The following is a 13,652-nucleotide window of genomic DNA, read 5'->3' as shown; positions in this document are numbered from 1 at the left end:
CATTTATTTCAATCGGGCGTATATGAGTGAGATACAACCCCGATGAATATGCTGGCATCCTTTTAGGGATAATTTTTGTGCCATTACTTTCTGTTGTAAGGCATAAGAATTCTTTCTCATTTATGGTTTTGGTTTCCATATGGTAACCATTCTGACGTATTGCCTTGAAACTGATAAGATTTCTTCGAGATTTACTCGAGTATAGTGCATCATTTATTACTAATTTGTCCCCATAGGGAGTATGATGCATGCTTTTCCAGTGCCTTCAATTAATTTTGTTGTTCCTGAATAGTATTGACATTTGCCTGAAGCAATTTTAAGTTTGAAAAATATTCTCGATTTTTCATTATCGTATGTGTTGCTTCACTGTCCAGGAGGCAATGAAATGTTGATCTATTTATTGACATTTCCTTTTTTAAGACAAGAGAAGAAAAAAATTTATATTATTAATATAAAGGCAGACAACTCAATACAAAAACATAAGTAGAGAATTAGAACTTATCAAATTAAAAAAAAATGGAAAACAAGTTAGAGAAACAGGAAATGCATCTAGTCATCTCAAAAGATGTAGTTATCTTCTTCTTGGGGATCAAGTTTGTGGAGGTTCACATCCTCATTAAAGAAATCAGAGACATTTAAGGTGGGCATGTACTTGCTTCATTTGCAAAATTTGCTTCTGCCCTTTTTCCTTTGTTTTTCTGGGAAGCTTGATATAAATCCACTAAATGTTTGGCGGTACGATAAGTTCGGCCCCAATGTCCAGTCATGCCACATCTATTACATGTGCTTTTGTATTTCTGGACTTGTTTAAAATTATCATTTCTGGGGGCAAATATATGTCTTTCATAAATGTGGCTATGTTCGCGGCCATGACCACGACCACGACCACGACCACGGCCATAGAAATTTTCTTGTTCAAAAATATTCATGCCGCTCTTTTCGTGATATTTTCCACAACCTCTACCTCTTATGAAATAGTTCCCACGACCTCGATGGCGTACATTCCTCTCAATCATATTTGTCTCATTAAAGGGCGTAGGCCCTACAGGTCTCCTGTTGTGATTTTTTAATAATAATTCATTATTTTGTTCCACAACAAGAAGTGTTTTCAACAATTCATGATATTTCTTGAAATGCCTTTCACGATATTGTTGTTGTAACAAAACGCTATTTACGCGAAAGGTTGATGATGTTTTTTCTATCATTTCTACATCTGTTATTGGTTGTCCACAATAGACTAGTTTTGATTTTATCAGATGAAGGGCTGAATTATAATCACTAATTGATTTGAAATCTTGAAATCTTAACTCTCGCCATTCATCGATGGCCTTTGGGCACTTTTATTATGGCCAAATCTTTCATTTAGCTCTTCCCAAAGTAATTTTGGGTCCTCATAATTGGTGTATTCGTGTTTGAGACTGTCGGTTACATGATGTCTCAAAATTGATGCAGCTTTTGCCTTATCTTCCTCAATTTTTATGGGATCTCTTTCAATACCCTTTCCTTTGTCAACAAGATTAAGTTCAATTATTGTGTATAATAAATATTTTCCTTTTAGATATAATTTGACATCTGAAACCCATTGTATAAAATTGTTTCCTGTTAATTCCAAGGTATTGAATTCTCTATTTTTGATATCAGCCATTATTTTCTACAATAAATGACAAGGTTATTTAATGATTTTGTGTATCATTAGAGATATTAAAGCATATTAGTATTATCTTCTCCTGATTTAATATCTCAGATATAACAAGCACAATATAATCATAAATAAAAATAAAGTAGATAGTATTAATAGATGATAAAACAAAATACAAATTGCTAAAACAAAATTACAAGATTTATAATTTATTTTTGGATAATCAGGTAGAGCATTAGCGCTACGAGTAATATAATTAAGTCCACAATGATAATGAATGCTTCTTGTATTTTACTTATATTGTCGGCAATTGGATTGAGGTGGGAGTTTGAAGATATATTGTTTGCCATGGATGGTTGAAGGAAGAAGAAAAGAAAGAAAGAATTTAATGGGTTAAAAAAAAATTTATTTATTATGTTTGGGATAAGGTGTGAGTGATGTGTGTGTATTTGTGATGGGTAGAAGACCCTATTTATAGGGGGTAAAAATACCATTTTCATATTTTATCTCCAAGTTTAATAAAAATGTGGTAAATAAATAGGGATTATAAAAAAAATTATAAAAAAATTATTTTATTTTATTTTATTATTATTTTTTTGTATATATGTTTTTTTGGTTAATGATTATTTTTGGTTCAGAATCGAACCCTTAACGTTTTACTTAAATTATAATTTTCGGACCATTCTAGCATTCATCCCAGGGTGATACTTTTACAATTAAAATGGATTTTATGTTATGTAGAGCTAATGTAATCATGTGTGCTAATAATCTGTGTTATTGGTAAATTAAGACAACTTATTATTATTGAGTTTACAATGTTAACCAAATAGAATCAAATAACTTAATTTTTTTTAAATTTGTTTATTAATAATATGTGTGTATATATATATATATATATATATATATATATATATATATATATATATATATATATATATATATATATATATATATATATATATATATATATATATATATATATATATATATATATATATATATATATATATATATATATATATATATATATATATATATATATATATAATATTTATTTTTTCTTTAAAATATTATTTTTAAGGTGAAATTAGATTTTATGAGTTTATTAAGCGATTATATACGTATAAATATATAAAAGTTTGATGTATATAATTTTATAGACTAAAGTAACCAAATGCATATGCACATAATATGACGACCTGATCAGATAAATAGAGATAAAACCGTCCATAAAGAAGATAACAATGCTATATTAGTCAGTCTATAAAGGCGGTCATTACAAAATAATATTAGCCAGTCCATATAGGTGGTTGAAAATGTAAAAACGAACATAAAGATTAAACGACATTATTAAAATAAATTATTTTATGGGTTAATAGTCTGAAAACGTTTACTACTAGTTCCTTCGCCTTCGTCATTTTTCCTTTTATTACTTTTTTGTGGTACCGTAGGATCATTAGTAGGTTGGACTGGTGGGTTATCAGTAGGTTGTGGTGGCTGATTAGTAGGTGGTTATGCTGGTGGATTAGTTGCATTATTGGGACTTGACATTGGGTTTTCATTTACATGGGTATCATTTGGATTATGTCTTCGTAGTTGGTTTGACTACTAGTTGGTTGGTAGTATCAGATACATAATTTTCTTCAAGGATAAAGTATAGAACGGTATTAATACCGTTTGATTGTTGGTCCATATTGTGGCTAAAAAAAAATGTGTTATAATGTTTTGAGAAGAAAAAAAATATTACCTTCTTGAATTTTTATTGAAAGCGAAAAATTGGTGTTGATAACTTGTTAAAAGTAAGGAGAATATAAGGAGAAAATAGTATAATGAATTGATAAACTTTTATATCCTTGTAGTATATTGGTAATGAAGAATCTTGCACATATATACAATGCAAGATGGTTATAATGGTACAATAAAACTACTATTTATAAAGATAACGTTCCACATACCGATGCATTCGCAAGAATTGTAATATCACTTGTAATAATATAAGCAATTTTCATTTCAACTTCTCAAAAAATCGATCACGTTTTTGCCCTTCTCGAAGATCTTCACGAATTTCGGAAGTCAGCGATCTGAAAACAGTCGACCACAATTCCAATTCAGGTAAAAGTCTTTCAATTTCCTGTTCCACCGCTGTTTAATTCTGCTTAAAATTCCCCAAATTGAAACCCTAATCAATTCCAATTGTCTCCTCGATTTTCTCGCGCTTAAATTTGCAGCTGAAAAAACGTAGAATTTAGTAGGAAATGGTGAAGGTAACAATGCTTGCGCGTGTTATGGATGGTCTACCATTAGCAGAAGGGTTAGATGATGGGCGTGATGTACAAGACGTTGAATATTACAAGCAGCAAATTAAAGCTTTGTTTAAAAATCTCTCTAAAGGTCAAAATGATGCTTCAAGGATGTCAGTCGAAAGTGGACCTTATGTTTTTCAGTATCCTTTTTTTGTTAATTACAATATTCAATTTTGATTTTCATACCATTTCTTTGATTGCATTCATGTTCATAATGCAGATGTTAATTGTGCGAAACTTTTTTTAGGTTTTATGGTGATTGTATTTATCAATGCTGTTGCTTTCTGATTTATACTGATTTATAACAAGGATAAGGCTGTGTACATTATGCATCATGCTAACCGGCATAGTTGGAAGACACTTTAATGGCTATGAGGCAATATATTTTATATGGTCGTTGTAGATGTGATGTAATATGTGGATTTTAATAGTGTTCTTTTGGTTCCAAAATTTAGTGCACAAGATTCTTACATTATTCATGATATGAACTTTAACAACTTAAGGATTCTGCTTTATGGGGTTAATATGGGTTTGTAACTCAAAGAAACTGAAGGACTATCTTACATTTTTTTCCATTATTTCTCCTTATTCTTGTTAGAGTCTTTTAGGAAGCTAATTGGACAAATTATATCACTCTCCACGCTTAAGGACATTCTAGGAGAAAGAACAAGTTGTATGATAGTGAAAGAAAGATTCTAGGTGGTGAAATTAGGAAGTAAATATTGCAATAAAAAAATAATAATGCTATTTAGCTTTAATAAAATGTAGGAGTGGGAGAATATTACAAAATATAAGACATAATGTTATTTTTCTTAACCTATTGAGTAATAAAACTTAGGAGTCTCATCGTAAAATTATGGGATAGAATAACGCGTTAGCAATACTTAAAAAAGTTGGTTAACGATAGATTATAATTAATAGAATATATTCATTTGGTACGCCAACATATGAAATAAATAATACTAGTTAAAGACAAATGATTTTTATATGATTTAATTGATTTGGAGAAGTCATATGACAAATTATCAAGGTAGTACTCGATGGAGAAATGTATGCCACGTAAGTACATCAATACAGTCCAAGATATGCATGAGGAAATACGAACATATGTTAGAACATGTGAAGCAACGATAACAAATTTTCTTCACTTGATTAGTTTATATCAAAGTTTTGCTTTGAGTTTTATTTGTTTGTAGCATTCTAGATTAGATAACAAGGCCATTACTAGTTAATGAATGTAGATATTTGGTCAATGGTAAGTTAGACTTAGAGCTGGACCTTATAATAAACTATATTTGAGTTAAGTTCAAGTAAGATAGAGTGCCATTTTGGCATGAAGGACCCTAGATTTGGTATGCTAGAGTGAGAAACAAATGAGCTCAATCCAAGTGACTGTTTCAAGGGTTTTTGGCTTAATTTTTCACAAGAACAAATATATTAATCAAGTTATTAAGCATAACATTCTATGCAAGTGACTTAAATGGAGAGCAGCTGCTGCAATATTATGATAAAGATGTGCTACTAAGATTAATATCACATTGCATTTGGACCAACACTACTGTATCATCAGTATGCTTGACTTTCTAAAAAAAAAACTATAATAGAAAAATGGGAGTAGTTAAGATGTGCATTTAAGCTAATTGAGTAGACATACTCCAAAAGATAGAATTTAAGAGTAAAACATAATAAAAAGTTTTGAAGTCATTTTTATGGAAGATAAAATGAGAGAAAATTGATTATGTTGTTTTGGTTCTACGTACACGTGATCAAAACTTGAGGAGTTTTAAGAAGAAAAAGGTATGCCTAAGATGAAATGGATAACAAGATTGATGAATAAGATGAAAATTTGAGATTTGTTGGAGCATATGGCAATAGATTGGAATAATTGTAGGAGGAGAATATATGTAGATAGTCGTTGTACATTAGTATCAAAGAAAAGGGGACAAGTAACGTATTCTCTGTTATTTTAGCAATGATATTTGATGATAATTTTTTTTGGTTCACGAACATGACCCGATGTAGTTGTAAATGTGTATAAGGCTTTCAAATTGTTGTTTTGTGTCATTGGTATTGTTATATTGAAATTTTGCTTCAATATGAAAGTTACGATTTATTTTGTTTTCTATTATCTAAGGAAGAATACAACTTATGTTTTGGGGGAGAAATTGTGATTGTTGTTAATTATTTTGTCACTTATACTTGTATAATACATTTTGGGGTATCTTTATCTGTTTGATGACTTCAATTTCAATTTTGGGAAATAACTACTTATTTGAAGGAAAAGTATTGTGCTTTGTAGAATTTAAGATGTCATAGCACAAAGCTAAGCTTTTTGAAGAATGCTTTTGTGTGTCTGCCATATATATATATATATATATATATATATGAAGAAGTTCAAGTGAGAACCATCTTTATATGAGAACCGTGAGAACCAATCTGCCTGAAAAAAAGTGTTATTTTTCACTAAAAGGTGTTACTTTTAGGCAATAAAGTGTTACTTTTTTTTGAAAAAAAAAATTGATACTTTTTGGCAAAAAAGTGTTACTTTATGAAAAAAATTCTGAACAATACTCACAAAAAGGTGTTACTTTTTATGTAAAAGGTGTTACTTTCTGAAAAAAATGTTACTTTGTATTATGTTTTTTTTTTGTGAAAAATATATTTTTTTCTGAAAGTAACACTTTTTTGCTAAAAAGTTCCAACTTTTTTTTTTAAAAAAGTAACAATTTTTTGTCCAAAAGTAACACATTTTTTATAAAAATTTAACAATTTTTTATCTGGCAAATTGGTTCTCACAGTTCTCATATAAGCTTTGTTCTCACTGAAACTTGACCCTATATATATATATATATATATATATATATATATATATATATATATATATATATATATATTAGCATAAACATATTTACAGGGCAATGGAATGTGTCATGGTTTTACAATTACTCTCATATAAAGACATCGACTAGAGAGTGTTTGAAGTGGTAATTGTTAGATGAGCTTGTGATGGTTGACACTTGACAATCTTCATTACTTCTTTTAGTTTGTTGACGCTAAGACACATGATATTTGCACATGTTCATGTTGGTTGTTGCGGGTGATAGGTAGGAGATAATTTTATCTAAGCTTTTCATTGCAATTACTTTTTCCTATCCAAAGGATATATGCGCAAAAATTCTATGGTCCAGATAAGAGAAGAGGACTTTCTTATTCTGGTTAATACTTTCTTATAGGCTGCTCCACCCTATTATGATTAATTTTATAGATGCCTAACCTGTGCAACATAAAATCATTAATTTGAGGTTGATGTGGCTATTTGTTTCTTCTTCATGTACCTCGTATTTTCTTCACCACCTTCTCAAAAATTTACAACAAACGTTTCCAAATTCATTTCAAATTTAGAATAAAAGTTGGATTTAAAATGATGCTCCTCTAGCCATTAACTGTTATTTTGGAATTCACTTCAAGTCTTAATAAAGTAGAATGGTATATAGATAAGTGTATGCAAAGGTTTATTCTTTATTAGAATTTCTGATTTTTCTTTCCTCTAAATTTTCCATTCTATTTTTAATTTTCCTCTTCTTCCATGTTCTTGTGTTCTTTTCTCTGCTCTTCTATAATAACATTATAGTAACAAATGCAATCACAATTAGATAAGGAACAATTAGTCATAACTCATAATGGCTTAAAATATGGTGGTTTAGTGCAATGGTAACAAATGTTGAACATCTTTAATGTAACATAATATGAATTTCATATTTTTTTTCCGTATCAAATATGTTTTAAAGTTTTTTTAAGGCTTTTGAGCAGAAACATACGCCTTACCTATGAATGCTTGTGCTTCCACCGCATGCCTTGCGTATTGCGCATTGTGCTTAGGCACTAATATGCCTTGATGCACCTCATACCTTTTTAAACAAAGTTGTACTCGTTTTGAGCTCTTCATGTGGCTCAGTAACTTCCAAAAGTCTATGAACACTATTCTATGGATACAAGCACAATAGAAATGAACTCTCCTTTTTGTTGATATACAACTTTAATACAATGCCTTTATAAGCAAGAAATCCAAATTAGAATAACAAACTCTAGAGATTCACAAGACTAATTGAGTTAAGTGACTGAAAAAAAATTTTCCTTCCTCAATATACTTGCTACCATTGAATCAACTTCAATAAGACTATCGTCCCATTTCGATCAGCTAGGTCTAGACTTGTGCCAATTGTAGACTTGCTCTAAGACAAAGAAAGAATTAGGTGACTAAGATGATTGAGATCTTGTAAATTAGTGTCCCCTACAAGTTAGCTTACAGAACTTGTGATACAATTGAGACATGCAATCATAAGGGAGAACTACTTTTGCTGGTATTATTGGAGTTGTTGATTTTGACTTTTGAGTTAGGCTTGCGACTTGTGGTATTTATGTTATTGTATGTAGATTAAATTCTTTTTTTTATTTAGAAAAAAAAAGAAACAAGTTGTCTTTAGAAGACTTTTTTGTTTACAATGTTAGTTGTGTGAGTGACTCTCATGATAACTATTGCTTCAGTCATCATCTTAGAGAAGAAGCTGGGATTAGTATTTGTATAAGACGAATGGAGCTTTTGTCCTCAATCTAAAATGTACTTTGAAAGGAGAATGTTGATTACCTTATGTGTTTAAGTGCTTGTTGTGAAGTTGGCCAATCCATGATATTTGTGGTCCATTAATTGTGTGTGCGGTTGTGTTGTGCTTTTATATTAGCCCATTTTTTTGAGAAACAAATGCTAATTATACACTTGATCATGGTCATATGTACTTGTTGCCTTGGTTGTTTGCTGCTACGTGAAATTTTCATGCATACTTATTTTACGTACTTGGGAATTTTTATTCATGCTCACAAATGTTGGTATATCACCCTAGGTAATAGTTTTAGATGTTTAAATTTGCCCTTTAATGTGCTTTGATGCACGTTTTTATCTCTATACAATATTTTAATTTTTAACTATTTGTTTTGTCAGTTTGCTCCTTTTCAATTTCATATTGCCATCAGACATGTGCATTATGCTATCTTGGTCTCATTAGGCCTTAACATTAGTCAATAGCTATATCATTGAGGGTAATGTTTGTTACCTGACAATGTGTGATCGGGCTTATCCAAAGAAGCTTGCATTTCAGTATCTGGAAGATCTCAAAAATGAATTTGAACGTGTGAATGATAATCAAATAGAAACTGCTGCTAGACCTTATGCTTTTATTAAGTTTGGTAGGTTAATGTGCTATTTCCATGTGGATCTTTACTTGACAAATTGTACCATAGAACATCTTTTCTATTGATAGTATTCTTTTGTCCTGTGAAGATACATTCATCCAGAGAACCAAAAAGTTGTACCAGGACACTCGTACCCAAAGGAACATTGCCAAACTAAATGATGAGCTTTATGAAGTGCACCAAATAATGACAAGGAATGTACAAGAAGTCCTTGGTGTTGGTGAAAAGTTGGATCGTAAGTCCTCTAATAAATAGCTTATTTTTAAGTGGAATTTTTTTACTTCTCATTGAGAAGATAGGTGGTCTTTGTAGCCAAGTTGAGTGAATTATCCTTTGCGATGTGCTATAGAAACAATTTTGTTCACAACTTTTTATTACCACCTTATACTACTTCTCCAAATGGTTATCCATTTGAATAAATTTTATGAAGAAAATGAGATGATTATAGGAGAGCAAGAATGGCCATCAAATTTTTTAAGAGATTTTGCTACCAAAATTATACTAAATTTGAATTACCATTTCCACCATTTAATGCCGGCTGACAAACGGGACATAATGGATAATTTTGGCAATGGGAATGCTTTAAAGAGATAATTGGTGAGGGATATAATAGTAGGAACATAATCCACTTTTTTGGTAGTGGTTTTTGGTTTTTATGCAAAAGCACACAAGACTGCTTTGTTTTTGTTTTTGGTGGCTAGAAAAATTTAATCCTGGTAACTGCAATTTCATTGACGTGTTTCGGTAGCATTCCAGTTTGAATGATGTTGCTCTTTTGAAATCTTGTCTGAGATCTAAGTGAAATTGTGAACAAAGTATTCTGGCCATGAAAGTGGTTCAAAAAGTCTTTTTGCAGAAAATGACATTTACATGACAAAATGTTTGGTGCACTGTTTATGAGATAAACTAAATACTTATTAAAAAGAAAGTAAAGCTGTCTTTTTAGGTCTTAATTGTTCTGCTGTAAGATCACAAGTCACAACAGATGTAGAGTTATGCCGTGTAAATTTATAGATTTGAAATCTAAAGTTTGAAAATGAACTTTTTGCTCTGCATGGCGGTTATTTAGTGCTAATTTTAATCATGCATATTCATTATTGTTCTGTAGCTGTGTATTGTCTATGGGAAATCAAAACTGTAATGGGGATCCTTCAACATTTTTAGTGGGTGCGTTGAAACTTTAGAATAATTACAAGCATATGGGAAGAAATATTAACAATGTATGTCTTTGGAAGGGCACTGGCTAAACTTTTCAAGGTTTTCATTTTTTTCTGCATGTATCAGTGAACATAATTGATTCTAGGAAGTAGGAACCAGACGTTAGTTTTATAGCAAAAAAATCCTATAGGTGAGATATCTTGTTGACACATGAGGGAGATAATGTAAAATGGAGATTACATTTTAAATGAAGCTGGAATTCTGTTTGTGGGACTGCTTGTTATTCTGATCTCTGTGCATACCCACAGTCGCATTCCTGCTATAAGCATTTCTGGATGAAGCTGGACGTTGGATGGATGCAGACACCATTTGGATCCAGACAACATCCTTCAAATTGGGAGGAACCGATGTGACATTGCCAATTCAGTTTGGCATTCCTATTTTCTCGTGTAAGAAAGACATGTGACTGAACTGTCAAATGATCCAGATTGAAAGGCTTTTGATTAATGTTTCTGATTTTGGTCACTTCTCTGAATCTCAGTTATGAATTTCTGGCCTTGGCTAGTGCTCTTTAAGTTTTCAAATGTTTTTTCTTTCTAGCCTTTGCTTAATGTTTCTGACTTGATGCTACCAACATTTGCATGGTTAAAAATTGGTATATGCAAGCTCTATCAAGCCTTGCTTATGTTCTGCTTTTTTAATGTGTTGCTAGCTTGCTTAATATTCTGTATTGTTCTGCTTCACTGACAGCTTGCGTGTATGCTGTAATTTCGTTTTCTTTTGCTCCCTCTTGGTTAATGGTATTATATTTATCTTTGTTTATATTTCTTGATTGTTCTGATGTATAATTCGAACACCTCTCTGCTTCCCCCTCGTACTCCTCAATGTTTGTTTTGGATCACTACTGTTTTTGGTCTAATCTGCTACCTGTTATCCTGTCCTACTAAGCAATACGAATACTCTCACTTCTGCTATCATTTGTTTTCGCTTGAAGATTCATGGAAAATTAGTTATTTTTCGACATTAAATTTATTTTGATGCGCACGTGTTATCTGGAGAGTGGTTGTTAGTGCTGCTAAGATTTGTGAGAGTACAATTTTAAATGTGAAATTTAGGTCGTGTATCTTTAGACACTAGTTCAGAGCTTATAACGCCACCTGTGGGCTATGAGCTCTATGTTTGTTTCAGATTTCAGTTAACGCTGTATTATGAAGTGTACTATACTGCTACTTTGATGCTATTCACTTCTTGATTTTCAATGTTTATATTATGTTGTTATTTATTCATTTGTCACCAATATTTATTGCTGGTGCAGTTGTAATTAGAATTCAGCTTTGTAATTAGTTACTATTTCAATCTTGTAGAGGTCAGCCAAATGTCCAGTCGCTTAACATCAGAATCACGGATTTATGCTGATAAGGCCAGAGATTTAAATCGACAGGTTAGTTTTAAAATACCAAAGGGCTCTAATTTTCTGAAACTAATAGTTGCTGCAGATTTCGAACCGTTATAAGTTACAAACTTACGACTACTTTTGGAGCGTTACTGTCTGTCTATCCATTTGAGAAACTTTACACTCCCAAGATCGCTATGATATTATAACTCACTTTGCTTGTGCTCTTACCACCTAATAGGCCTTCAGACTTTCTGTTAAAATTCTTGGCTAGTCTGTTATTTTCTTGGGATAGGTTCATTTGAACGTCACTAAAAATTAAGATTGTATGCTTAATTGCGATCACATTTTGGATTTGTAGGCGTTAATCAGGAAATGGGCTCCGGTAGCAATTGTAGTCGGAGTTGTGATCCTTCTCTTCTGGGTTAAGAAGAAGATTTGGTGATGCACCGGCCTTTTTCTATTGAAACCTATTCGCAGAGATCAACATGTTTATTCCTTCGTTTACACATGGATTATACAACACCACGCTACAAAGGAGCAACCTGGTGATTTTGAACTACATCGCGAAGTCTTCTTTCAGTGAAAAACTATATACTATCTGTAAGCTCGACTTTGTAGTAGATTATATATATAACAAGTCCATTTTGATATCCAGATTTGAGATAGTAAAATTTGACTACTGAGGATCGTATTAATCGGCATTTTGCGCAATCAACACAGAATTTTCTTGGTATCCCTTGAACACATTTCAAAGCACCTTGAGGAAAATATTTCCTTTCGTAGAGTTTTTTGGTTCAATTATTTGAATTAAATTATATTCTCTAGACTATAATACACACAATTTGATGCAAATCAAGGTCTATCTATTTTCAAAATTGAGAGAAATTTTTATTAATGGCTTGTTTTATCAGCCGGTCTCTTGAGAGACCGTCTCTTTGATAGACATCTCTTAGGAGGTCGGCCCATTAAACCTTAATGTCCACTTATTGTATCCTTGACGCCTATTTGCATTATCCTTAATGTCCACTTATATTATCCTTAATGTCTACTTATAATATACTTAATGCCCACCGAAAAAGTACTTCAATTGCCTGCTTACAATATTCTTAATGCATACCGAAAAACTTAGCCTACTAACTTACGTGCCATATTCTTAATGCCTACTTACAATATCTTTAATGCCTACTTACAATATACTTAATGCCCATCGAGTAAGTACTTAAGTACTTACAATATTCTAAATGCCTATTTACAATATTTTTAATGCCTACTGAAAAACTTACTCTGTAATTTCCTTTTTGGGCCAGCCCAAAGAGATGGTATATCAAAGAGACCATCTCTTACAAGAATTTGTGTTGTTTTATTCAAAAACATCAACATCATACAAAGGCATCTGTTATGTGGATTATATCAAACCATTATTTGTGACCTTCTTACTATTACTGATTTTGCCAATATGAATATTTCTTTATATCTTCATGAATCGGACAATACTATATTATTTCCTTTGATTGTATTTGTAATACCTCAGATTTAGCTTGACAAGGGATTGATAGACTACTCATATCAACAAGGTGCATCTTCTTTTCAGGGGAGCCCATTTGCAAAGAACTCCACAATTAAGCGTGCTTGGTGGGGAGCAATCTTAGGATGGGTGACCTCCTGAGAAGTTTTCCGGGCGTGCACGAGTGAGGCTAAAGTGCGCTGGAAAGAGTTGTGTTGATCTGTGGGGCCAGTCTACAGTCTCCATGAGTAGTCACCGGTGGTTTATTGGGCCGAGGTGTTACAGTATTGATTCCATTTACTTTTTTTATTGGATTCATAGGAATTCCATTTAATAAAGAAGAAATGGATTTAGATATATTAACTAAATGGTTAAATCCATCTATAAATCTTTTACATTCAAATT

General features: G+C 31.6%; 1 protein-coding gene across 1 annotated transcript; it reads left to right on the top strand.

Annotated features, from left to right (window-relative positions):
• The first annotated feature begins 3,540 nt into the window (after positions 1-3,540).
• Positions 3,541-12,748, top strand: LOC130815813 (25.3 kDa vesicle transport protein SEC22-1-like). The gene is made up of 6 exons (XM_057682302.1): positions 3,541-3,751; positions 3,868-4,082; positions 9,023-9,183; positions 9,278-9,424; positions 11,712-11,788; positions 12,102-12,748. Exons 2-6 carry the CDS (start codon positions 3,895-3,897, stop codon positions 12,183-12,185), a joined length of 657 nt encoding a protein of 218 aa, XP_057538285.1. The 5' UTR covers positions 3,541-3,751; positions 3,868-3,894; the 3' UTR covers positions 12,186-12,748.
• Positions 12,749-13,652: the final 904 nt, after the last annotated feature.

Source organism: Amaranthus tricolor, chromosome 6 (assembly GCF_026212465.1).
Source record: "Amaranthus tricolor cultivar Red isolate AtriRed21 chromosome 6, ASM2621246v1, whole genome shotgun sequence".
NCBI classification, from domain to species: domain Eukaryota; kingdom Viridiplantae; phylum Streptophyta; class Magnoliopsida; order Caryophyllales; family Amaranthaceae; genus Amaranthus; species Amaranthus tricolor.
This window is presented reverse-complemented; position numbering and strand designations above follow the sequence as displayed.